General features: G+C 42.3%; 1 protein-coding gene across 2 annotated transcripts; it reads left to right on the plus strand.

Annotated features, from left to right (window-relative positions):
• The first annotated feature begins 10 nt into the window (after positions 1-10).
• On the plus strand, positions 11-26122 carry LOC308063754 (uncharacterized protein). Of its 2 annotated transcripts, none has more exons than XM_080387118.1 (5): positions 11-3334; positions 10253-10374; positions 22019-22089; positions 22847-22975; positions 23515-26122. In XM_080387118.1, the coding sequence occupies exons 1-5, from the start codon at positions 3317-3319 to the stop codon at positions 23556-23558; spliced, it is 384 nt and encodes a 127-aa protein (XP_080243244.1). In that variant the 5' UTR covers positions 11-3316; the 3' UTR covers positions 23559-26122. The 2 variants fall into 2 exon arrangements, with proteins under 2 accessions (XP_080243244.1, XP_080243243.1); XM_080387117.1 differs by having other exon boundaries at positions 24747-26122.
• The last annotated feature ends 1197 nt before the right edge of the window (positions 26123-27319 follow it).

Consider the following 27319-nt stretch of genomic DNA (forward strand, 5'->3'; position numbering starts at 1 on the left):
CATGAAATAGTACAAGGTCTGTCAACAGTGGATGACTTCTCAGAGTTAATGTGTGTCATGATCTCTTGAAGTGGGCTTGGAAGTTTTATATCCAGGTACTTTTAAGATCAAGGTAAGGGGTTAAAGTCACTTTCTAATTCCAAGTTACCTTGAAAATAACTCCTATTTTAAGTATTAAAACTGTAAACTAAGCTTCTGTTAAGGCTGCAGTGTGCTTTGTTAGAGGTCCTTTTATAAATGACTGTCTTTTCAAAGAACTAAATGTTTGCAGAAGAGCCTGTTGGCTTTCAGACTCGTGTGTAAAATTTGTGATTGGTAAACAATGGACATATTGACTGCGTTTTCATTACAAAACCAGAATTGGTAAACAAGTCTATATTTTGTAATGAACTTAATATTCATGTGCATAATGAACATGCAACTCCTTCATATTTTTCAAAAATTCCAGTTTAGTGTAATATTTGACTTGGTTGTTAAAAGCAGAAGTTTAATTTCTCCACATTAAGAAACTAGTCCATGAAAAATGTCTCCTGTTTTTTGAAAAAGCAGTGAAACTGTTTTTAAGTTGGATTTAGACAACAGATACTATATTGTTATTAGTTAATACCCTATTATCATTAGGCAGAGTTCACTGAAAACTTCATTGTGGAAACCTTATCTTGACCTACCACCATCAAAACCTTTTAACTTTGACAAAAGCTTTTGTGGAACATAGGGAGTTCAAAGTAGCAAGTCTGCTAGGAGAATGCCATGCAGTTGCAGATTTTATGGGGGAAAAGTGTGGAGCTTTTTGCTTCTGTTTGTTTTGGGTTTTCTTAATTGCAGTTGTGACTATAAAATTCTCCCGTAATACAAAAAGCTATCTTGAAGAAAGACCTAGGAGGTCTTGTCTTTCATAACAAGACATTAGTTTTGACTCAAGTTATGTAAGAAGGAAGTAGTGAGGATTGTTCAATAGCTTATAGTTAATGCATGGACGTGCATTTCTTGCTAGTCATCCATGTGTGAAATTATTTAAAAAAAATAAACTGACGAGTTGGTGTTTTCATCTATTTGACAGTTGGCGCGTCGAGCGCCAGCCCCCCTTGCCTATCTGGCAGTCAATGCACTGTATAGAACTTGGCATTAAAAACACCGGGTGTTGTGGTTGTAGTCTTTTAGATGGTAATATCAGTCTCTTTCACATTGAAGGTATGACTTGTTTGTTTGACTTTGATTTTATTTTAAACACTGCATGGTGAACTCCCAGACTTGTATCATGAATACAAGGAAGAATTTGAGAAATGCTGTAGGCAGACAGCTGGGATTTAAAAAAAAAAAAAAAATTGTACAAAAATTAATTGGTAGACAGCTTATTGTTTGGGGGGTAGGTAATGCTTATGTTTGGTGAATAGGAAATGTTCATGCTCCTGGGTTCTCTACTCCTTGCTGCTCCTCACAGCTTGAGGAACCTAATGACCCTGAAACCATTCCCTGCTACCCTCTGGTCTTGCTACCAAGAGTAATTTGTTGAACAGTGTTTCTGCCTCTTGCACATACAATAGGGCCCACAATGCTTGTCAGTGCTGGCTGCACATGTGTGTTGTGGTCTGTGAAGTGACACTTGGGAATTTCTTGTACTTAAAAAAATCGTACGACATGTTTGTACTCTACATGCAACATAGCTGCTTTGGGGATAACGCTGACAGATCCAGAAGTCAGGAAGTTAGTAATTGTGGATCTCAACGTCACTCACCCTGTGCTGCTGGGGCTGGAGGAGCTTGCCAAGTTCAGAAAGCTGCAGGGTGTAAGGTCTTGGTGCTGTGCCAGTTTCTGAATAACTGAAAACATTCTTCTTTCAAGGTAACAGCTGTCCCTTGGTGAAGAAGAAAGTTCCCTCACTCCCTTCACCTGGCGGAAGGTCATCTCCCTTACACACCCGGGCTGATCCTGAACGCGCATGCAGAGGGGAACCTGGTCCCAGGTGATGCTCTGTCCTGAGCCTGACTTGGATTTAACACGGGCTTTGTATTCCCCACCATTATGGAGGCAAGCTTGCAAACCGTTTGGTATGTGCCAGCCTTTGGCTTGGACTTCAAGTAGGTGTGATTTTTCAGGTTTTTTTAGTCTTTCTTTGCTCATGATGCTTTTGGTAATCTCTTAGATTTCCCATCCAGTGCTCATCCAACTTTCCCTACTTAAGCTTATCCTTTACACAGGCCGTTTTGCTACAGCCAGTCACTTTTTACCAAAGATAAATAGAATTAATTCCTTCTAAAAAGAGATGATGTTTTAGTAGGCTGTATGAAGCATGTTCCTGTTACTAGGTCTGACGCTCTCCGGGGCTGGCGGTGGCGGTGAGCACGGGAGGGTGGCTGTGCTCAGTGCTGCCAGATGCCAGCATGTCCTGACCTGCAGATGGGCCTTAGCACAAAGCCAGTGACCCCTGCCCTGCCTGCCTGCAGTATTTTCAGCGTGCAAGAATGCAACGTGCTGCATATAGTGCTGACTCCCTGAAACTCAATACAGAATTCTGTGGCAAGGCAAAAATGCCGTTTGATTGAGTAGGTTGGATACGTAGGAAATAACTGTGGTGGGGCCGTGGTTCTGACTGACCAGCCTGGTGCAGTTCTGACCTCCCTCCCAACAGCTTACCTGAGGTTAAACCTCTGGTTGGAGATGAATTAAGTACAAAAATTACGAAAAGATTGCCAGGCACATCTTGTATTACCGTTCCTGCGGTATTATGTTTTGCCAGTGCAGCGGTTTGTGGAGCCATGGCACACTTCCATAAATCATTTCTTCCTTCAAAAGTAACATTACAGACAATAAGTTAGACGACTTTGTTGTCAGATAGAAGGCTGGTTACATATTTCACTAATAAGATCCAAACCCTTGTTTTATTTTGCAGTTGAGAGTAGATGTCCTTTGAGCTTGACTGGGACTGCTTATTTTTATTCTGGAAATGCATGTTTGATTTGTTTACAAAAAAAAAGGGAAAAAATGTGTTTAAGGCCAACCTAAAACAATGTATCTAGTCTTTATAGTGTCTTAAACTTAATCCTTGATAGAGTTACAATAGATTGCAATGCTTTGTAAATAAAGGAGATATCTTCTTGCTCTTTGCTTTTGACACTTAAGAAAAACAGTAATTAATCCTGTTAGCCAAAAGGTTGTTATTTTTGCTGTGATTTTTTTGCCCTTGTATTTGCTACAGGTACAGAAGAGGGCAAAATAGACTTTAGATCTGTTTAGGTCTGTAGCAGAGATGAGACAAGGAAACTGATAATTTTCTGAATGAAAAGCTGCAGCCTGCTCTCCGGTTCCCGTGCATCGGATGCTGGAGCTGCAGCCCGTGAGAGCTCTTGCTGCTTTTTGTGTGAACCAAGTATAATTTTCCCTGGTATATGCAGGTATCAGCATATTTATTTGCTTCTTCTAGCTATTGTATGCTACCTTCTCTCTTCATTGTTTGCTAATTTTCCTGGGACAAACATCCACCAAGCGTGTCACCAAGAACACTTCACTTTTGTGTGCTGTGAGCAGGACTTGCTTTGGGTGCCTGCTGTTCTCAGCTTCCCGCTGATGAATTTTCATTTCATAGAGGCCTCCAGCCACTTAGAAATTCTCATTGTAAGGGCTTAGTGGCATTTGGGCTTGCTCGTTTTGCTCCACAGCTACACCAGGGTTTGAGTCTTGCTTAGCATACGAGATTCTCAGGAATGGGGGTGTTGGGGCAGGGCAGGCTCTGCCTGAGGATCGGAGCCAGTGGCAGGGACACACAGTGACTTCTGTTGAATGTTGTTGGTGGTTTAGGATAAGCAGCTCCACATGGTCCCAGATCAGAAAGAGATGTTTGATTGCTGCCTGAGTAGAAGTAATTAATAATAGGTTGTTCAAGAATGGAAACTGAATCAGACTTTAATTTGATAACTTTACAAATCAAAACATGTTGACAAATACCAGAAGTAGATGAGGGCTTTTTTGTGGGGGGTGTGCAAAAGCCTGGTGTCTGGTGGTTCTTAATTTCGAGACACTATGATTGTCTTGGAGTAATATTGAAAATTAGATGAGTTAGTCCTCGTCAAGACTACATCCTGTGACAATCATGGAAGTGCAGGCTAGTGGAGAGCAGAGGGGAGAGGGCATAGCTGCAGGTGATCCGATGCAGCTGCTGCCATCATTCTCCATGTCATGATAGCACTGCTTTGACTTAGCAGAGGAAATAATGGCATCATAGAAGCAGCCCTGCTTGTTGCTCTGTGGACATAAGCGAGAGAGTGATGTTCTGAAGCAGGTAACTGGTTCTAAAAATTCTAATTCCAATTTGCTTACCTTTCCTAGAACAGTTCAAATGTAATTATTTGAGCATTGTGAGATTCAAGTGCTCTTTAAAAAAAAAAAAGTGTTAATTCATACAGATTCTGTAAGAAGTTTTAAAAATGGCATCATAAGTAATGGCCGCAGCTCAGCTATGGCCTAACGGGGAGCTTGAGCAGAGGCTGTAGCTCAGGCATGCCAAGGAGCGATGTGAGCTGTGTCTGGCTGCCTGAGGCAGCTCCAGCAGTGGCCCGTAGGAAGGGCTGGTTGGTAGCACCTTTGAACACCAGGCACCTGGTTCTGACCTCAGTAATATCTTGTCTCCATTTTCAGGTAGCCCTGTGAGATCACACAACACACTGCTTTAACTGAGTTTATAAGAATTTCCTAAAATACTGTTAGGGGAAGTCCTTAGATTATTGGAGTTGCAAGCAGAAGTATTGATGAAATCTTTTCTGGACAAATTGTTTCAGCTTCATGGTATGCTGTCTCTGAAATGTATTCTGAGATTAATTGTATTTACCTTGGCTACTATTTCGCAAAGTCACCCTTTGTTAATTAAAAAAACCCAACAACAAAATCCACCCACCCAGAACCCCCAAACAAAACCACAAGCCAAAAAAAACCACAAGCCAAAAAAACAAAAATCCAAACCCCAAACTTATGGGCAACTTTGTATTAACAGTGCTAAATGTATCACAGGAGGTATGAGAAGGTTTTTTACTTAGGCATGCAATTAAATAATACACTTAAAGCTATTGATAACATGTTAAAAGCAGAGAACAAAATTCTACAAACAGAAATGAGATGTATTTGCAGCTCAAAGAAATATCCTGTGATGAGACTATGAATGCAGACTAGAGCTTGATATCCTGCTATTGGACAGATTTGGCAACCAATAAGTACCGAATATCAATTATTTTTGGTGGTAAAAAATCTAAACAAGACTATGAAACAAAGAAGTTTGAAAAGGCAAAAAAACAAACCTGGGCTTTCATTCTTTCTAGTATGCAGTATCATCAGCTCTGTAGATGATGATAATCTCATCTCTCTCTTCCCTTCCCCCTGCACCTCCCCAACACTGTTACTGTTTCTGGATGTAAACATGATGTCACAAACATGCAATTTTGGAGTGGAAGCCATAGTAAAACAGCCGTGTTTTGATTTCTGGAGGTAAAATCACCCTTGATTTGCTCACAGGTGATGCCTTCAGATTCCTCCTTAGCTTACATACACTGATTTATAAACATGTCAAGTCGTAACTCAAGTAATAGGCAAACCAACCCATGTATCTCAAGGCAACTTTCCTTGTGATTTCATAGAATTATAGAGTGATTTGGGCTGGAAGGGACCTTAAAGATCATCTAGTCTTCTATTTACTGTTGATAGTATTAGAAAGCTTTAAGAGTTCCTAGGTAAAAATTATGTTTTTAATGCTATTAGCAAGTTGGAAACACCTTGAGTGTTTCAAGCTTAGCTCTTTAACTGATCTGTAGAGTAGATGAATGTTTTACCCAATCCTTAATTAAGCACAAGTTTTACAAATAACACAGTAAAAACTGTATGATGACAGAAAAATAAGTACAATGTGCAGTGGCTACATTAATAGGCAAGAGAAGTCTTTTGTATTTTCTCTAGCCTGCATTCATTTACTCCTTAGGGAGCAGGATATTGAAGCAAACCTGGTGTGATAGAGCTATAGAGGTTCCATGGTCTTATCAAGATTTCACACTGTTTGTTGCAATTAGTTACAAGACCATATGCTGATAAATTAATTTGAAAACTGTATGTAACTGTAACTATGAACACAACTCCATATAATTCCTAATGCTTCATCAGCTGTATCTGCTGCTAGGGACAATTTTCCCTATATTGATATAAAAATCCAGTAAGCTACTAAATGCTCTATAGTCTGGTTCATTTGGTTAATCAAAATATGAACCGTATTTCTATGCTGTCTAACTAGAAAAACTAGTTCAAAGAAGGATATGCGGTGGAAAAACAAGAGCTGTCTGAAGAAAGATGACATTTTTCTGAATGTACAGTTTGCAAAGCTGTAAGACAAGGATGAAAAGCAAAACTTGATTTAATGCTATTTTACAACTCTTTCCAGAATTCTTGCTTTCTCGCAGAAGCTGTGTGTTGGTAGCAGTTATAGCATGCTGTCTCTAGATGTTGAGAATCCGTGCATGGCTATATGGAAAGGACTTGATCGTTAATGAAGCTACAGTACATTTCCTGAAGTGCTACAGCAGGAGAGAACTTCTGCTAAATTTTACACGGCAAGCAGCGTAAGGCCCACTTCCCCACTCAGTATGCAAAGAATCTTGGTGACCTAGTCCCGAAAGCAGGCTCTTTTTTTAGAGAGCAGTTTCTCCTGTATCCATTCATTCATGTGTTATGCCACTCGTGGAATTTGAGTTCTGGGATACCATAAATAATGGTCAGAATGGAACAGCAGCCATAAAGTAGAGTCTCCTACTGTACTGATGCATCAGACTACCTCACTATTTTTTTGTGAATTAATCTGGTTTTATACCGTATTACTAGACAGATGCTTTCTTACCAGCCAGAAGGCAGTGGAGCTATCAGTCTGAATGCTGGAGCTCGGGGAACAGTGTTGAGGGGACTGAACGTATTTCAGGTTGTGCTAGAGTAAATAGACAGCTCAGTTCGCTGCAGTACAAAAACAGTGATGGTTACTAACAACTCTCCCAACAGTAACAGTACTTTAAGCAACAGTGAACTGTCTGAGCTAGCAATTAAGATATTTTGTTGGATTTGCAGAAAGAAAGACTAAGTAGCATCATTTTACAGAAAATATTGGTTTATTGAGAAAGAGGTAGCACAAATAACCAATTGGCCTTTTCATTTCAGTGCTGCTTGTTTAATACGTGCAAACTGTTGTTTGTCCTGTGTGCTGGTGAAAATGTTGCTTGCACAGAGCAGCAGCATAGGCAAAGCGGGAATGTGAAAGGCGAGAGCAGCAATGCGAGTGTGCAGCCTCCCGTGCCAGCACCCTGGTTGAATTAAAGGGTTTCACGAAGTGCGGCGGCAGCAGTGCTGATGAAGTGCAGACGTGGTTTGTTAGAGCTGGCTGCATATGCTTGAGAACAATATTAAGAATTCAAAAAGTCTACCTTCTTTTGGCCTCAGAAAAGTAAACCTGTATGTCTGAACGTTAACAAGTTATAACAGAGATTAGTCCTTCATGGTGTAGTCACAGTAATTCTATCTTATTTTTAAACACCTGAGGCTCTTGATGTAATGGGTCTACACAGCTTGAGAAGTAAAGCTGAGTCACCAAATGAAGAATGCAATAAACTGCATTCAAAACAATTGCCATCTGGCTTTTTTTATATTCTTCCTCATTAAAACTGGAGGGCTGATTTTTTCCAAATGCTGCAATGAAAATGGGGCATTCCAGTGTTGTAGCATGGATGCTTTAATGTTGTTCACAACTAGAGAATTATACAGGCTGTCTACCTTTCATAATCTTAAGCAGATAACTTGAGGAAATTTAAAAGAAGTATTTCCAGGGTACAGGTAAAACAAAAGACTTTTAAAGTAGTGTTGGTTGTTTTTTGTTTTTTTTTTTCCCATGGAGATGACCAATCCTTACTTAAGCCCCACCTAACATTGTTTAAATCAAATAACTACATGGTGGACTGTTATATGAATGATTTGTTATTAAAGTCAACTTTCTTTTTCTTTTTTTTTTTTTTTTTTTAATAAAAAGATGGGGGCAAGAGATGATAGTTGTTAAGAAGCATGGTATATAAGCTTTAGTTGACATACAAGTCCTTTCCCAGCTAAGGACAAGGAATGTTTCAACTTAATGTGGACAGTATAAACCTATGAAGAATTGTCAAGGTCAGCAGTAATGAAGCTGGTCCTGATTTATTGTGTATTTCTACAAGGACAGTGTTCAGAGGGCTGGATTTGATTTAGTTTTTTTCACCACTGAGGTATCACCAGGGGGAAAAACACCAACCCCACAACTCAACAAATGACCATGTGATGAAATCAATAGTGCTCACACAACAGAGAGAGACTTCTTGTTTCTTTTTTTGAGGCGTGCTCAAGGACCTTGAAATTTTACAGGCTGTGGGAAATTCAGTCTTTTAGCGCATCTCAGTGAGATGCTAAGGTGCACGCCACTTCCATACTGGGTGATGTTACTGTCCTTGCAAAACGCACGGACCTCTTCTCCTTACCGCTGTGCACACAGCATGTGAGGAGAGCGCCCAGTGGTGACTGGGAGGTGGACGGCATCTCTTGGGGACACACAATACGGCTCTTTGGGAGATATTTGGAAATGTGGAAGCAGACTTTTTTTTTTTTAAATGCTCAGCAGTGTTTTAAATAAGTGTACAGGGAGTCATGGGGTCACTTTAGACATCAGGGACAATTCAAGGTTTGATGCAGCAGTAAATTTTGATGGTAGTTCACCTTGGGGCAAAGAAGAATAACACTGTTTCTCACCCTTGACCTGCGAGTGCTCATCAGTGCTGCCTGGAGGTGGAAGGTCCATCCATGGTCCTCCACACAGGTGAGGCAAGATCCAGAGACTGACAGCTACTGAAGCATATTTTAGACTTGAGGTTGGTTGTTTAAATGCTTAGAAATGTTTTAATTTTTGTTTGTTTTTAATATTTTCCTTCCATAGTTGGTAGCAGCTTGAGTTTACCAAACTGGACTCTTGGTGTATCTAATACTGAGGTCTCTGCTTGTGTTTCACCTCTCTCTTCCTCTCTGTAGCTGTTTTGCAGTTCATCTGCTTAAAAGGAGATGGGAAAGATTTTTGCAAATCGAAAGGCTGGCTCAGTTCTTCCTTTGACTATTTGGAAGAATTCCATTGAGAATAAGAGCGTAGATCTGAAGAAAATTAAGCTGCTTTCATAATGATACTTCCCCTGCTTCTATGGAAAGGATTTGTTTTCTTTTGCGCACTATATGGGTGGTTTTCAAGCTGTTCTTCAGTGGGAGGAGGGGAGGGTGCAATCTCTGTGTCATCAACCAGAAGTCACGTTATTTTTGGTGACTTAATATATAAATGGAAGAGTACTATGTGTGGAAGTTTCTCTTGGAAAGTTCCTGTGTGCTACCAGGTCTGTGGTACTCTGCTCAGCTTTGAGTTCCTCTGCTGCACATAATCTGTGTGTTAGATGAATAAATCAGCGCACAATTCTTTCAAAAGATATAATTATTAGTCTTCAGCTCTTTATAAATAGTGTGAAAATATGACTAGTAACGTGGAGTATCACAAAAATGATAGAAAAGGTATAGGCATTGCAGGGGCTGAGAAGTTTGAGTGTGACAGCTGGCAAGGATTTGTCCTGTCAATAAGAGAGCTTTTTGAGGGAGAGTGGTGGGGCCACAAATCCTAGACATTAATTATTTTTTTTTTTGCCAGAGGTCTTTCCAGAGGAGGATTGATCTCACCTGTATAAATAATGTACAAATTTCAACAAGGTATTTTAGTGTTAAAATGACAGGAGGCATGAAGTGTCATCTTCGTGAAGTGTCATTTAGTGTCATCTATGTACATTTATTTGAATAGTTTCTTATTAAACATAGAGCTGTGTAGCAGATTACCAAGATGCACAAGACTCTTTCAGTATTTCTTTACAAACGTAAGCAGAGGTAGCAAGGCTTTGGTTAAGTTTTGACTGCGTGGAAGCTGAGGAAGCTGTCGTTGCTGCTGGTATGTGTACATATATTTATTTTGCACTATGTGATGACTGTGTAACAAGCTGCTGCTGCCACCAAGGATTGTATAACTCCTCCTCCCTTGCAAAGAGGGGCCGGCTGGGAAACTCTTGAGCTGGCCTTTTTGTTACCAAGATAACCTCCTACACAGCGATCCCAAGGCCAGCTCACAGCTGTAAATTACTAACGTGTAAGCAAGCCACTGAATTTAGATATTAATATAGGCTTCTTTCTTCTCCAGGTTTCAAGAACTCGCCTTGTTTTTTGCCAGTTCAAGGACCTGTGGTGGAAAACAATAGCCGTTATTGTCATGAAGATAAAATCTGAGAGAAGGTGTCTGATGGGAGTAGAGCTCCTCATTAAGTATGTGATGGTTGAGTTGTAGTCTAATTATCTTTTCCATCTGTTATCTAATAGAATTTTGTAGTGCTGGGATTTAAGGTTTGTCAATTTTTGCTATCTTTCATTCTGAAGCTGGACATCTCTGCCAAGGCCAACAATGGAATGAGTGCATTGAGATAATAAATCTTCAGCGAACAGACAAAGTTATTTATTTTGGATGAAGGAGGCTACATGAAGAACTGGGGTATGTTTTAGGTTGACTGGTTACTGGAGGTGGGAGTGCTTTAAGAGTTGAATGCAATTATAATAAGCTTTAGTTGTGGGAACATTTGAGACTAAAACATGAAAGAATGCAGACCTTTCAAAATATGGTATGTGAGAAAAATGTATGATTTAGTGTTTCCATTTCCATAGAGGAAATAGCAATACTTTGCTTGAACAAAATGATAAACTTCCTTTAAACTTAGTCATACGATGATTGGAGAAATAAATTCCCTTAACTTTTGTAAAGCAGTCAAGAGAAACGTTAGGTGTCTTAAAGTAACCTGCTATCTACAAGGACTTGGTTATATTAGTCAACAAGTGGAAGATTGCTTTTTCCCTCTCTTTAAGATGTTTTATAACAGCCCTAGAAAAAGAAAGAGAAGTGTTTATCAGAATCTGAATTGGGTTTGTCGTCACTGCACCGTCAGACCAATTGTAAACATCACTTATTCCTTGACAAAACCACGCTTATTCCTTCAAGCAATAGAGATAACTGGGGGGCAGTGCTCTATCATCAGTGTTTCTGCATTCGAGCTTTTTGACAGCATATGGTTTTTGGAATGTATGTTCTTCAGCATAGAACACACCTTTCCAACTGCATCTTGTACCGCAGGAAAAAGCCTTGGTACATCTTGGTACTTATTACAATAAAATGCATCTGTGTAGCATTAAAAATAGATAAAACCAGGAAAAGCTTTTGGTGTGTGTCACAGAGAATAGTGCAGAATCATGACTGGGTGCAATAAGGATTTAGAATATATACAGCTAAACATCTATAATGATCATTGCTGCCTTCATGTCTCCTGTCATTTTTACTATTTGAGCCAGAGTTTTAAAAAAAATCTTTTGGTGCTGCATAGGGTGTTCAAAATTTTGAGAGTGGGTACAAAGTGAGTTTGTAGGCCACTCCGGTGCTCAGTGCTGGAGATCGCTGAGTCTTGGTGCGCTGCTCAGGAGTGGCATCTGCAGCGCTGGTGTCCGCCAAGATGGAAGCAGCCAATTCTCTGAGCATACAAGCAAGATTCATGCTTATAGTAATCTGCCGGGAGTTAATATGACTGGTCTCAGGCAGGATTCCGCCTGGTGTTGTACGAGGGATGGTTCGGTCCAGTTTGATTTTGAATTTGGGAGACTTAGTTACATCATGTCGAAGCAAATGTGCTATTTCCAGTGACACACCTAAAACCTGCTCCCACAGAAGTGTTCCCTGTTCCTCAGCTCAGTGGGGTTATCTCTGTGTTGAGAGTCAAAAATGTCTTTGTTATGGCAGGAGCAGTCAAAGTTTATAGGATTGAGCCTGTCAGAAGCGTACAGTCTTGGCCCGGCATCGCTTCACAGCACAGATGTTGCAGGTCTATTGAACAGGTAGAATTACGTAAGAGGCATATTATTAAAAGTAAGGTATTTACCTTTTATTGCATTTAAAACAAATTAAGTACTTTGTAATTAAAAAACCAAAAGCGCTCAGTTTAACAAGTGTTGAGCTACTGTGTAAATCTTTTCATGAGCTGCTTCTTGGTCCATCTTATTATGCAACGTAGTTGTGCGCCCTGGCTTGCTTCCAGCAAACGGCCTCTCTGGCCCCATGGCAATCTCACTGCCATCCCTTATTCAGTCTTTTCCCCCCAGGGAGGAGTCTGGAAAGCCACGGTAATAGGGAAGATGTTTACAATAAACTAATGGGAACCCCAGCTGGTTTGATAGGTTGCGTAATGATGGGGAGGAAAATCCAGTGCCTTGAAGAGAAGCAACACCAATTACCCTCTTTATGGTAACACATTAGAAGATGTGTTTGCGTCTGTGTGCGTGGTCATATTTAAACCCTCCGATCTGTCTTTTCTAAGCTCCTTGCTTATTGCAGAAGGGCCTAGCGGTTTTTTATTCTAACGGGAGGAAATATCTCTTGAATGCATGTTGAATTTGGAAGGCTGATTTGGCTCAATTAAAATGTGATTAGGCTTTCTGTCTCCATTGTAGAGGCTGTAAGGGCTCTGGAGAAACATTTAACGTTGAAGGCTGGCCTGCTGGTTTTGGCTGCAATGTAGATAGAAATATGCAATGCTCTTAAGAAATTTCAGGACTCCCACTAGGTCAAAAATTTTTCTCTCAACTATAGCATTTCATTAAGTTCCCTAGTAACATGTCTCCATGTATCATGATCATTATTGCTTGGAAATCCACCAACTTTGCAATGAACTGCGAGTATTTATTTATATGTGCTGAATGGCATTCTCTTAGGAGAGAGGTCTGATTAAAATAATTACTATCCCTTCTGGTTGCAGACTGCGTTTGTGTTACATACTGTTGTTTTACTGTATGGTACATGCTTTGAATGAGATCAATGTAGTTACAGGAGCGTTTACCTGGTCTAATTATTAATTACAACATTTTAAATCAAACTGACCTGGTGTAATATGTTCAGATTCCAGTCACTTAAATCTGGGCTAAAGCAGTAATTAGCTGCACTTTCAGAAGTGTACTTGGAGTAATTCAGAATATTATATAGGAGACCTTAAAAATCCTGAGCTAGTCATCTTGGTATAACTGTAGAAATTGGGAACTCTGTGATAACAGCTCACTTCAGTATATCTAATCTTTAGATCTTTGTAGTAACTGTATCTAGCTAGACTTTTTATGGACTGTCACTTTTCTGGGTGAAAATACAGAGCTTGACTTAATCAAAGTTAAGATTTGCAGTGCAGTGGTTCTCTGGTCTAATGCTTAACTCTCACAATAGACCTTTCCTGGCTTTGGCATGGTGTCTTTGAGCAAGTTAAGTAGTAGTCCAACAAATTATTTAATTAATAATTTTCAACTGAAAGAACAGTGTGATTTGCATATGGAACCAAAAAGCTGCTCTTTTGTTACCGCTCCATTCTAACAATGTTGATAATACAGTGATTTTGTAGTAAAATGACGCACTAATGTTCCATGGAGTCTCAGTGTATTCAGTATTTTTGATCCTATGGTGTACTGGATCCCCTACAGACACCCCTTCTTATCTAGGATGTGCATGATTCAAGCTGATTTCGTGACTCTTCACAGCGAGTGGATTGATGTCCATTTTTAAAAATGCAAAATATGGGATGCAGAGATGGATACTGTGGGCTTCCCAGCAGCTTCTCCATGTGGCCCCATATGTTGTCCATGCCCTTCCTAATATCCTGCCTATTCTGTCCTTGCATAAGTGCTACGGTAGCCCTGGGAGGTGTCTCTGTGTCTTCATGACTTAAAGAAATAAAAGGTCCTAAACCATCCTAAACTTTGCAAGTAGGGCATCAGTTAAGTGTTGGCTGGGACCCAAGTTCCTGTAAATATTTGGTCACGCTGGGCTCCTTTGGTTCCTCATTCCCATTGAATCAAAGGCATGTTAAGCACCTTAAGCACCCCAGTGGTTTTACAGAACTCATCTGATGCAAGTTGCCAAAGGCTACGCAGAAGTTTCCTGCAGAGTGAAGAGTGGACTGCTGGGCTCCTAACTCCATGTCCAGTGCTTTAACCACTAGAGGACACTGCCTCATTATTATTAGGGAGATTAATCATTACACATCTAAAATGCCACATTACAGGGGTTGTCTTTCTGTTGGCTTAAATGCCAAATTACAAGGGTTGTCTTTCTCTTGGGTTAAATTAATCCCAGATACGGTGCAAAATAAATAAATAAACTGTAACTATCCACAGTGCTGTCATATGCTCAGATTCTGCTTTGGGCTGAGTCGGTGCCCAAGGACAGATGGCTATGCTGCCCTTCCTCGGATGGAAGCAAATACCTGATCTTATTGCCCAGTGCCTCAAAGAAAGCAGAGCAACACTAGAAGACTGCAATATTAAGAGCCATGTGTTGGTTGGGTGAGCTCATCTGTGAGCTATCGGTCAGGCTCACACTTATTGTTACGGTTTCTTTTGTAACAAGTGTTGGCCTTTGCTCTGAAGCCCGCTGACAAGGGCTGTCCAAGAAGGGAGGTCCCATGCCTGTCCTGTGCGCAGCTCCACAGGGAGGCAGGGGGCAGCTGGCTGGGAGGGAGTGTGAAAGACCTGTCTTCCTGGTTTGGGATTCTCCCGAAAGGGTAGAGTGGTGATGGCAGAGTCAGTGTGATGTTCTCATGTTCTACCAGCCCATGATGCTCTTGGGCTCTGGCTGCAGCAGAATGAGGAGGCCAGTGAGTGAATTGTGCTCTGGACTTGAGTGCAGGTCTGGCATGCGAAGGCATCGGGAGGAGAGCTCTGCTCCTTCCGGGAAGAGAAGGAATGAAGTACAACTCTTTTTCTGTCTTCATCTCAGAGGAGCTTTAAATGTACACTGATCATCAAAAAGCATTTTTTCTTTAGTTGGATCCAAACAGGAGAATATGGAGATGCTTCAGGGTAAATTGATAGAATTTGCTGCTGCTTTTGCTGATCAGAGTATTTAATTGTAACTTAGTGTCATGTTGGTAGCAGGAGTATACCTAGATTTTTTAAGTATTGTGATTACATTTACAGAGTGACTATAATCATGACGAGTATCTGAATGTAGTAGTAGATATTCTTGTGCTAAATCCCACAACTCATTTCCATTGCATCGTGAATGTACTGAGTCGGGAAGTCGTCCCTCATGAATCAGATAAATGCACCTTCTTGAAGAGCTGCTTATTTTCTTGTACCTTGTGCATCACATGCCCCCACGGATCCGAAAGAGGTAATTTGCTGGGTTAAGTTACAGAACTGGCTCTGTTAAGTTGCTGTGAATCACTGAGGTGTCTAAGAGTGAATTCAGCTTTGATAAAGTGGTGTTATAACCATGAGGAGATATGCTAGTCTTGAAGTATTCATCAGTCAGTTCCTATGCCGTGTCAATACTGGTGTACCCATGTGTGTTGTATGAAAACTACTTTTATCTGCAGCACATCTTGCTGGTTTTCAGCAGCTCCCTCTGTGATGAATATTTATGCTGGTGTCCGCTTCCCATAAATACAAGCTTCCCCAAATACCCCTTTTATGTGGAAAATCTGGTGCTGTTACATTAATAATGGAGATGCAAAGAACCTCATGGAACTTGAAAGAGAGTAAAAATAGTAAATTCTCTACAGGTAGATGAATGTTGCAGTAAACACCACTGGCAGGGTCTTTATCTGGAAGGCAAACTGGCACATTTTTCACTTCCTAGGAAGCATTTCAGTACTTTAGACAAAGCATCTATGCAGATTTCTTGCTAAATGCTGCCAGCAAGCACTATTTCACTTAAAAATGTATGACAGCTTTATTAATGTCCATTCTTATAATTGCAGTAAACTCTTTTCTTGTACACTGCATGCCTTTTCTGTTCTTTTGAGAATCGTCTTAGTGCAAAGGTTCTTGACAGCCAGATGGGAAACATATTTTTTGACTGACAGATGCCTGAGATTTGCAGCCCTAAAGTTTCTGGTAAAACTAGGGGGGAGCTCAGAACACAATGCCACTCGGAAAAAGGGAACGTGGAGAATGGGTAGCTAAATTGTTTTGTGTATGTGAATATAGAGAGCTTGATCACTTTGATACAGCTGGAGGCCCAAATCAATTAGATAAGCAATGATAAATGTAAATTGCTTTGTTTTCATTTTATTAGGAGAGCATTTGGGTTTGCCTTTACAGCTTGCTATAGGACTGCATCAAACTCTTCTGTGTCAAACCAGAAAATGGGTGATTTTTGCTGAGTCTAGCATTCGCTGCCAGTTTACCTCTAGTTGCACCTCTCGGGCCTGTCTACACGTGCAAACACTTATTTGTGTTTTTGAACTTGAGCTGGCTCCTCTCTCTGGGGATGTTGCTTACAGCCTGAGCAAGTGCAGCTCCCCAGCTGCTAACACAATCTCTGTGCAGTTTGAATAATATTTAGTGCCGTATCTGCTCTCATTTAAGTGCAGCTAATGCAAGGGGAGTTAACTTGAGTGCAGCAAACTCGAGTTAAATCTGTGAGGAAAACAGCCTTATATGGATATGTTCAATAGGTTCTGCATACGTTCACAAAATTAAAAGAAAACCAATAAAATCGCCCCACAAACACAAATGGGCAAATTGCCCAGATCAGCACAATTTAACGGATGAGCTGTAAAATGCCGACATGCCACCCCTGAAGCAAAGCAAGCGAAGTGAGGGATGCCCTCGGCCAGGCCATGGTGCAGCAGCTGGGCTGCTCAGGGAGCACCCTCCCCCACCACTGGCCAGCCTCCAGCACGAGGGTCCCCTGGCACAGGTACCCCCAGCACAGGGTCCTGCCACGCAGCCCCAGGGCTGGGGAGGGTCTGACTTCACGGTTAAGAGACTCTTTCCCTTTATGCTCCCTCTCAAAGCAGTTTCTTCATGGTTCTCTCTTTTTCTGTGTAACCGAACATTTTCTTGCCCCAATTTGAGTCGAGGAAATGCGTCATTCTCTTAACCACAGCCCTGGCTTCTCTCACGTACATTTTACCAAGGGATGCCAGCCCGCTGCAGATGAGCAAACCGGGTGGATGCAGCATGTAAGTGAAAATCCCCTATGCCATGTGTGACAAAAACTTGTAAGGCAAATTTAATAATCTTCTTGTCTACAAGCAGTGTCCTTCATAACAGCACTATCAGCAGTGAATGCTTTAAAAAGCATGTCAATGATTTGATGCGTTATGGTTCACCGAAGTCTTATTATTTCTTTCTGTTCTTTAAGCAGACACTGTCACCAAGTCACTGGCTAATGGCCTCAGCACTGTAACATTTGCGTCTTTTAACCAAGGTCCGTTGTCGTCAGTGTTAACAAAGATGGTTATAGGTGTGTCAGAGTTCGGTGGTGGGCTGGGTAGCACAGAAACACCCAAGGTTGGGCAGTTCTGCTCGGGATGCCAGCGAGAGTTGGCTGGGTCATGCCTTGGTACCTGACGGACCCCCATACATGAGAGCCAAACCAAGGAGAGTCTTCAGGGCTTTGGTCTATCCAGTTTTTCCAATGGATGTTTCACCTGCATTCCTGTGGTGAGGGATGGCTGAGCAGCGTTGTGGGTGAGGTGTCCAGCAGAAAACCCCATGGCAGCAGCACCATTTCTTGGAAAGACCAGATACACAGTGTCTGCTCTTTTACTCCCTGCACAGTCAGCTGTTGTCTGGGGTTGAAAAAAGCCAAATTCTTAGTTCTAAATGCTCAGCAGTTCACCTGTTGTTGGTGTGTTCAGATGTCTTAGTGGAGCTCAGTGTCCTGCCTGCTCTTGGCTCCCTTTGGAGATCAGCCCTGGTAGGACAGTATGTTGGCTCTGTTTGGGCTTGAGTTGCAGCCCACAGGCAGTGAGCACGGGGCTCCCACCACCTGAAGGTGTTTAGGCAGTGGAATTGGGGAGCAGGTGGACAGGCCAGGAAAAGGAAGTTGTCAACGGGGTCTCTGGGCAAGAGCTGTCACAGAAAATTTGTTCTGGACAACTCCATAGCCAGAGCCAGATTTCAGCAGTGGTGTAACCTTTGATACCAAGAATTACTGCCCTGTCTGGTTGAGAGTATTGAAGTAGCTCAAAGCAGGTGGGGACAGAGAGAGAAAAGAGCCTGGATGATTTTTAAAATGTTTTGTTAGTGAAACTCTGTGATGTTTGCTGTTATTTGCATTGTCTCTTTTGAATTTCACCCTGTTGCGGAGTCAGATTATCTAAAGGAATTAAACTCTGATTAAATTCCATGTTAAAATGAGTAAACGTATTGGATCCTTTAGCACTAAATCATAGTGATATTATATTAGACACTGAAAAGGTAATAAAAAACTACTGGCTTAGTAATATTTTAGAAATTATTTTAGGTGCCTGTCTCTTAGTGTCTTCTGAAATGTACTTTTAAAGTGATTTATCCATGCATTTATAAATTTCTCTTTTGCTTGGAATACAGCAGATCTAGGTCTTTGATATTTAGATCCTCGTAATTGTTCTTGGAATTTTTCTTTGGATGAAGATTTTGGCATGGATGATACTTTGTGAAACAGTCCTGTATCTGGATCTCATTCATCACAGATCTTGAAAAGAAATGTCTCTTGGCTTTCAGATAGGGCCGTGGAGTTTGTTTCAAAGGATGAATTTGATCTATGAAGTATATATATATATTTAAATATAGGTTCCTTTAAATATGCAGAGCTTATGTAAGGATCAGAATTGTATATATTCCATTAACGGTAAGTGTAAACTTTAAATGTGTTATAGGCAATGGAATATGCACCTTTATATTAAGCTGGGTTTAAATGTGACAACATTTGACAAACAAAAGTATTTTCTTGAATGAATTCTGTTCTGATCAGCCATTATGAATGGAAACCAAAGTTATTCCTGGTGGGTTTTTTGTTCTGTTGTTTTGATTTTTTGTTTGGGTTTTTTTGTCAGCTTGCATGTGCTATTTCTCCTTACAGTGTTTTGCACTGGGGTGTTCAGCAGCTGCCCCGCAGAGAGCATTGAGCAGACCCTGTCTGGATCTGGGATCCTGGCATTTGGACTAAGTGGTGGGCAAGAGTGAACTGCAAAGGCAGTCTGTGCCAGCTCACAAATTGCCAAAGTGCAGCAAAAAAAAAAAAAAAGTAGTGAGGGTGGGGGGAGGGCAAAGAGGGGTCCTGGACTATGCTGTGTAATTGGGGGGGGGGTTCTGTCTCTGATCTTGATGCCTCTAGTTCTGAAAAGCTGTTTGAGCTGTGCTCTCTCCTGCCGCCCTTCAATAGAACTACTTCTAGTGTATAAAATTAAGCTCATACATTATCATGTCAGGATCAGGGCTTATCACTTCAACTAGAGTGTGGTTATTGGGGCCAATATTTGCTTTAGATGGGTCACTGGAATTATAAAGTAGAGTATTGGGTTGTATTAAAGCAACTGAACTCATATTAGCAAAGCCTGGCAGTTCTGATGTGGAGCCTTTAGATTTACATGGTCTTTTGGGCCTGACCTAAATAACAAGCGCTTAGGGAGAAGGAATGAATTAAGTCTTGTCTCCGTACAGACTAAATCCCTGGCCTCTGTTGAGCATACCATTAACAGAGCCAGCAATGGTCGTGTCTTTCCTTGAGACGATCATAAATTGCATTTATTAATGGCAGATTATATAATTTTCAGCCAAGTCTTTATCAGCACTTAGGCCAGACACCAGATAAACAGTTGGCTGCAATTCTGCCCTCTTATAAAATGGTACATGAAACTTGAACTCAGTTTTGCAGTTTAAACACTCTTAAAAAATGAGCTGGTTACTTAGCGGTGTAAACCGGTGATGCTGCCTGAAGCCAAAGCAAGCCCACTGCAATACATCCAGTGAGGATCCAGCCCTTTTCTCTGGGTGGGAGAGCCCTGGCTCCTGCCGTGGCCCCCACCGTGCTTGCGGAAGGGAGGGTGAGGATGAACGATACTGGGGAGGCTGCCCGAAGCCCATGTGTGAGGTCGACAGCACAGGCAAGAGGGCCCCCATCCCTGGCACACTGGGTGCATCCCTGCTCCGCATCGCCGGGGCTTGGTTATGCCTCTCACTCATATTCTTTGAGATTAATTTCTCTTCATGCCTGGCTCACAGGTTCCCCTCAGAAGGATGGGCTGTTTGCTGCCAGTTGCACTAAGGAAAATTTCCCACTGCTGGGAGGAGATTCCCCACTTGTGACCTGCCCGTGTGGTGGAAGGGGTGGATGAGCACAAGACCGCATGTGCCGGAGCTCCCAGGGACTATGTGCTCAAATTAAAGCAAAGTGACAACACATGTAGTGTCAGTGTTTGTAAGGGAGACTAGAGCAGCTCCAGCGACGTTAGCAAGTGCAGCCTTCGTGTTGTTTTTCTACATACTTTTTTCAAGCCTTTGAAATACTTTTTGACATCTGCTCTTCATTACACAACAATATAGCTGTCCTCTTAGGAAGAGACATATTTTATTATTCATTTCAAAGTTAACAAACACGTTTTAAAGTGCCCGCAATAACTGTGAGGGATTTGCTTTCAGGTGATTTGGCTGTACAGCTCAGTCCAACTACAACACTGTTCTCTGTTCCACATCTGCATTTACCTTGGTCACAACTAAACCCAGGTTTTTATCAGAGTTCCTGGGTTTGTTTTTTATTAAAGAAATGCTTCGACTTTGGATGGATGGGTGACATGAAACTCTAGCAGGAAATCTGAACTTTGCGGTACTTCATGTGCTGAGTTCATCAGCAGAAGCATTTTGTTTGTTCTTTGCAGGAACAACATGGTTGTGTAGGGGCTTTTCTGTTTCCCATCAAAGGTATCATGTCTAGTTTTCTTCTTTTACACCCAACTTGAAATATATGTAAACTTTGAAGAGTTTTTAAGCAAAAGTAATATGTAAGAATTTTAAAGCAGGCTGTATGGAAAAGCTGACCTCTGTTTCTCCTTTCATGCCACATCGCATTTGCTGTATTTCTTTCTCAGAAATGCCAGAGCTGAGTGTAGGAGTTGGGCTGCTTTCAGAAAGTAAGGATGCTTGGAAGGAGAGGCCAAGGGTGCAGTGGCTGCAAGGATGAGCATGCACAAATATCTTGACTTGTGTCTTCAGTAATTACTGCTATGCCACCGGCACTTTCACGTTGGGGAATGTGTTGCACGCACCTGTTGTTGTTTTCTGTGACTTGCACAGGAACCCCAAGTCTGTTGGGAGTCAGAAATGCAAAGCGGGGAGAGATCTCAGGCTGAGGGATGCTCTGAAGGATGAAGAGGGGTCTCTGAGGTCAGTAGGTCCTGCTTCTGTAAGAGAAAGTTGGGGTTTTTTTTGTTTTGGTTCTGTATGTTTTAGGAAATTGCTACACTTTTAGTGAACCAAGAAGGGGAAACACTTTTTTTCAACAGAAAATACTTGTCCTCTTGGCATTTCAGTTTTTTGAATCTTACAGTTCCTCACTTTTGGTTTTGTGCATGTAGGAAGAGATTGTCTGATCTCTGGGAGAGATGAGATTTTAACTTCTAAGATACTAATTCTGGTTTTAGCGGTGCTAAAAGTTTATTAAGAAAAAGCTCTATTTATTAGCAATAATGTAGTTTCCTAAAGCACATAACTTCTTTTGATCAGGTTAGCTAACCTGGAGCTGTGCATGGGAGTTGATGAGGGTGGAGCTGAGAAGTTAACACAGATTTTTCTATATCCCTGACAACTTCTGAAAGTGTGATCCCAGGGCTTCCAACCTGGGTTTCTCTGTCTTTTTGGAAGAGAAAAAGAAATCAAAGGAGCAAGAACAAAAAGACCGGGGGTTACCTGTAAAGATATATGGAGGACAATCTGTAGCTAACCAACATCCTGCAAACTTCAAAAACCTGAACAGCAGTGTAAATGTCTCTTAGATTTGCATGAGACATCTTGATTTTCAGCCGTGCGTGGAGTCTGAGCCTTATTCTATATTCCTGACCAGAGAGCAGGAATTGCATATTTGTATCCATAACGTGTGTGTTCTGTTTCTCATTCTGGAGAGCAGCCAGGTGAAGTGTTGGAGCTGGGGACTTGCTGCAGGCTGTTGGTATTCTGCGATACAGGGAAACAGCCGAGGTGAGTTTTCCAAAAACTGTTGTTAATTGGAGGTACAGCAGTCGGCTCATAGCTCAGATACAGAAGACACCCAATAGATCTGTTCCCTCTTGTCTTTTCCAGTGTAAAGCAAATGTCAGAAAAACAAAGAGAAAGCTCCCGTCCTCACAGGGCAGAAGAGCTTTAGCTATAAAGCCTGTGGCTTCCATCCAAAGCACTTTGATAAAATGAGAGACAGTGTGGCCCTGGACTTTTTTTCCTTCTCTCAGGGTTGCAAATCTGTATTCTCAAAATACCTGAAGGTTATCTTCCAGGCACAGGCCTCTGTGTTTGCTCCGTGAAGCAGGGCTACCGCTGTCTGCTCACACTGATTTACTTTCTGAGAGTTTTGGTGTCATGACCCTAACGCATCCAACAGAAAATGAGAGCAGTTTAAATTTAGAGCACAGCAGGGTGCAGCTGGGATAATGCAGGACAGTGACCAGAGCATCGAGGCTACAAACTAGCTCAGTTTGACTTGTTCCCAATATTTGAATAGATCTTGCTTTGTTTTATTGTGTTGACTGCTGCAGTTCTGGAAGAAAGCTTGATCTCTGGACTCATTCAGATCCAGAGTGGCTCTGAGAGCGGTGGGCTCAGAAGAGCTCTGATCTGGGCAGCCCTTATGGGTGGACTTTTTGGCTGCATCCCAACCTGCCTGCGTGCGGGGAGGCACCTCCTTGTTCAGCCTGACAGGGGGACTCCAGGGACCTATCTTGCCTTGTTTTCCTTTTTTCAGATACTGTTTCTGGTCTCCATCGAAGCACAATCCTAATGCCAGATAGTGCTACGGCCGAGCATGACAGGTTGCCTGCAGCCAGAGCCCCGCTCCAGCCTGTACTCCTCCGTGTGCTGCTTCTCCGTTCAGGTATGAAATGGTTTGGTACAGTTTGCTTCAGATGTGAGAGACACAGCGGTGTCACTTTAGGCCTTATCACTGAAGCTTTCGTATTGCTGTGACCGATGCCAGAGTTATGGCTGCAGGCTACAGCATTGCATCGAACCGCTTTTAAAGACCCCAGCACTTCTACAATTTCAAGGGTTGATATAGCCTGTTTTATAACCATTTACAGAAATCCTTTAGACACTGTGGTAGTCTGGGGAAATAACTCCACAGTCTTGAGTTTTTAATGTATTCTCATTAAGCAGCTCATTCTGATGATGATGAGAACATACAACAGGTTTAGTTTTTTCCCCGAATAAAAACAGGCAGTTGAGTTTCTGGGGAAAAGAACTATGTCAAACACGCTGCTCATGAGTCATGGAGGGGAGGGAGGAAAGGAGAAAGATTTGCCATTGACTAATTTAAGGGATGCTCTAATCGGCTCCAACATTTAAACAAGCTCCTTTTCATACATATATTGGGCCATTTTCAGTACTAAATGGCTCCATTAAATGGTTTTCCAGGTCTTACACTGGCCAGACAGCTACTAAAGTCAATGGGAGTTTAGCCTCTGTAAGGAATGGAGCATCAGTTCTTCTGCCAGGTGAAATATATCATTCAAAAGCTAAACTCTTGTTCAGAGAATCCAACAAGCTAATGTAAACAAGGATATAAAGCTTCTCAAATCCTGCTGAGCTGTTTTTTGCAGAGGTAATGTCTTTTACAGCACTAAAATAAGTTCCATGGGAAAGCGAGCCAGGAATCGTGTCGCTGCTGCATCTCCAGCTGGAGAAGTGGGGATGGCTCAACAGGGACAGCCCTGAAATGGAGTGACAGAAAGCGAGAGCAATGCCCCAGCTCTAGAAGAGGGAGGGAGTTCTTCCAGAAGCAAAGCAAGATAGTGTCTTTGAGAGCTTCCTGGAGCCTGCTGTGCTTAAAGCTTGTCTCTAGAGACTCACAGGTTACCTTGTCAGAAATGCCCTATACATGAAGAATTTTTGCAAACAAAAGAACAAAAATCCTCAAAAATATCTTGAAAAGGACTGGACTTGCTAAGGCTGTAGGTTATTTGGTTGTGATCAGGTATGATCTCCAATCAGAAAAGAGCCTCTCCAGCAGGCTGGTTCTTGCTAGGGTATCTTAGTGCTTTCTGGAGTAAAGATTAAGAATTATTCTTGATTCTTAATTTACATCATGCTCTTAATAATCTATTTTTTCCTGCAGGAATATAAAAATATTTTTTGGTTTCACAGAAATGTAAAAATAGTTTGAGAATTAAACACTGAACTGGTGGGGGAAAAGGGGGGTTTTCCTTACTGTGAAAAATATTTTTTTTATGTTCCCATTTCTTAGAAAACACAAAGATAGTGGCTAAACCCATCTATTTCAAAGATTATTCTTTTTTTCATGGATAGTTTGTGTTTTCAGGAAACAAAAACAACCCAGGAACACGTTTCTTGAGATGTAAATGATCTTGGAATGTGTTGCTGTTAGTGAAGCTACACACACAGAAAACAATAATTTGATTAAAAGCTACTGAGTTGTGATAGGGATGTGTCCTGAAACCAGCAGTGCAGGGTGTGAGGGGCCTGGCTCTGGCCAGGACATGCACTTGTGAAATGCAGGGTGCATTCCAGTCTCCCTGTGTGACTCCCGGAAGGTAAATAGAAGGTAACAGCCAGTGTTTGCCCTGCCATGGGCTGGAACTTGCTCACACTCTCATCAGGATATTTATTTTTTTCTTTTCCTCTGTCAGCACAGGTTTCAAACCAGTTACAGAAGATGATTGATCATATTACTTTTTGGAAGAGAAAACGTTATTGATTCAAAGACAGGCTTCCCTGCACAAATGGTTACTAAAGAAAAAGGACATGAATATTTCCTTTTCAGCTAATGACTTAAGGGCACCAATTCACTTCACTTTGCCATACACTTAACCTGCGCTGCTGTCTACTGGCATGTCCCTGTCATCTTGTGTGTTCCCGAAAAGAGTACGACTGGCACGGCAAGGCAAATAAACACACCTGCCACTCTTAAATGAATATAATTAATGGTACTGCAATCAATGCACCGTAGGGGTTTGCAAGCAAAGGCAGCCCAGAGGGCTTTGTTCTCCTTTGCTCACATTATTTTGTTTGCACGGAATATGGGGGACTGCTGGGGACCCTCTGTTGTAAGCTGCATGGTAGTGTCTGGCTGCCCAAGAGAAAATGAAATGCTCAGAAGCTGGGAGTGACCTGGTTTGGTGGCCAGGAGCTCTGTGGGGGCTATCTCGCTTTCCTTCCCAGGCTGGCTTAAGGAAACTGGTTTCACAGAGTTTTATGCTCCCAGGGTTATGTCCAGAACCTGGGCTGTTCTGTGGTGGCTGTGCTATGGGCACATCTGGTCTGGCCTGCAGCCTGCTGTAGACTTTAGGGCCTTAGGGACAACAAATGATCATAAAATCCTGTCACAGAGAAGAGGATATGGACTACGTCTATCCTCCTGAAAAAAAAAGGTCACTATAATCTAACAGTGAAGCGTCTATTACCTTTTGAGAGTGGTCTGGTGTAGGTAGTAGAGAAACCCTGCCATCAGTGATGGGGACTTGAGCTGAGCAAAAAAGTGCTGAGAAAAAGTACAAGGCTGCCGCTGCCCTCCCATGCCATGCCTACCGATACTTGGTATTACTCAAGTATACCCAGTTTCTGTTTTCCTCTTAGAAGAAGAAACCGTGGGTTCCTGCTGGAATAAATATATAGGAAGAGCCACGGGTTGGCTGCAGAGTTTCACAGTGTAGTGAAAGTCGCCTTGCTACTGTAGCTCACTCTGAGACACCTTCATGTACCTCCTCAGCTTGTTGTAGCCCACGTGGCTGTCATGTTTTTCTAAACCTCAGCAGCAGCAAGTAAAGCTGCAGCCCTAGGGAGAAGGGGCAATGGTTTGAAGCTGGAAGTGGGCAGATTAAGACTAGACACAAGGACAGCAGGTGGGGTTTTTTTATGCTGAGGGTGGTGAAACACTGGAACAAGTTGCCCAGAGAGGTGGTGGATGCCCCATCCCTGGAAACATTCAAGCTCAGCTGAGCAAAGTGATTGTGGTGATCCAGGTCGAGGCGGACTGAAAAAACACTATGGCTGCATGGCTGGGATCGGACAAAATGGCCTTTATTGCTTATACAAATTATTTATATATCTTAGACAGTACATGTGTCAGACCCTGAAAGGTTTTTGTGTTCTTCTTCTTGCTTGCTATTTGCTGTTGCTGTAGGTGCCCGTGTGCTGTGGTTCTGAGTTACGGTTCTTCACATCCTGTTTACGTACCTGGCAATTTGTGGCTGTCTTCAAGGTACACGACTAAGCCTTTGAAGTCAACTAATTTGTCTGTAGACCCGCTGCAGACCCCAACAAGTGATCCCATTGAAGATGGCTCCGCTCATTGCAGGGGGGTTGGACTCAATGACCTGTAAAGGTCCCTTCCAACCCCAAACATTCCATGATCCCGTATTTCACTCTGCCTTAGCCATGAGACGCGGCAGCCAGAGGTTTTAGATGCACGTCTGGCCACGCTGTAGCCTACAAAGCGGGAAGGGATGGATTGGAGCCTCGCTGCAGCGACGCTGGCTTTCACACCTTCTGTCTCACAGTAACTGCATCACAGCGACCTCTGCGCTAATGTTGATGCTTCCAGCTCTGGTGTAGGTAGTAGAGACAGCCTGCCATCAGTGATGGGGACCTGAGCTGAGCAAAAAAGTGCTGAGAAAAGGTACAAGGCTGCCGCTGCCCTCCCATGCCATGCCTACTGATACTTGGTATTACTCAAGTATACCCAGTTTCTGTTTTCCTCTTAGAAGAAGAAACCGTGGGTTCCTGCTGGAATAAATATATAGGAAGAGCCACGGGTTGGCTGCAGAGTTTCACAGTGTAGTGAAAGTCGCCTTGCTACTGTAGCTCACTCTGAGACACCTTCATGTACCTCCTCAGCTTGTTGTAGCCCACGTGGCTGTCATGCTTTTCTAAACCTCAGCAGCAGCAAGTAAAGCTAGGGCCTTGTAGTAGACCCTGCTGTGGTAATAGCACATCGGGTTTTCATCTAAAAGAGGGCACACTGAGACTAGACATGAGGACAGCAGTTTATTTTTTTATGCTGAGGGGGGTAAAACACATTGGGGCTTTCCCCACGCGCCCGTGCCCAGCTCCTGCCTGCCGACATAGTGGGCATCCACGGCTGCGCCCAGGCGTGGAGCCCAGACGGTGCTGGTGCCTCGCTTGGTTTGCTGTTGGTACCCCCTGGACACTTGTGTGACAGCCCTGTGTCACACTGTCTTTGGCGGGCAGCGGCTGAGCCCCG

The sequence above is a fragment of the Falco punctatus genome (assembly GCF_963210335.1).
Source record: "Falco punctatus genome assembly, chromosome: 4".
NCBI classification, from domain to species: Eukaryota; Metazoa; Chordata; class Aves; order Falconiformes; family Falconidae; genus Falco; species Falco punctatus.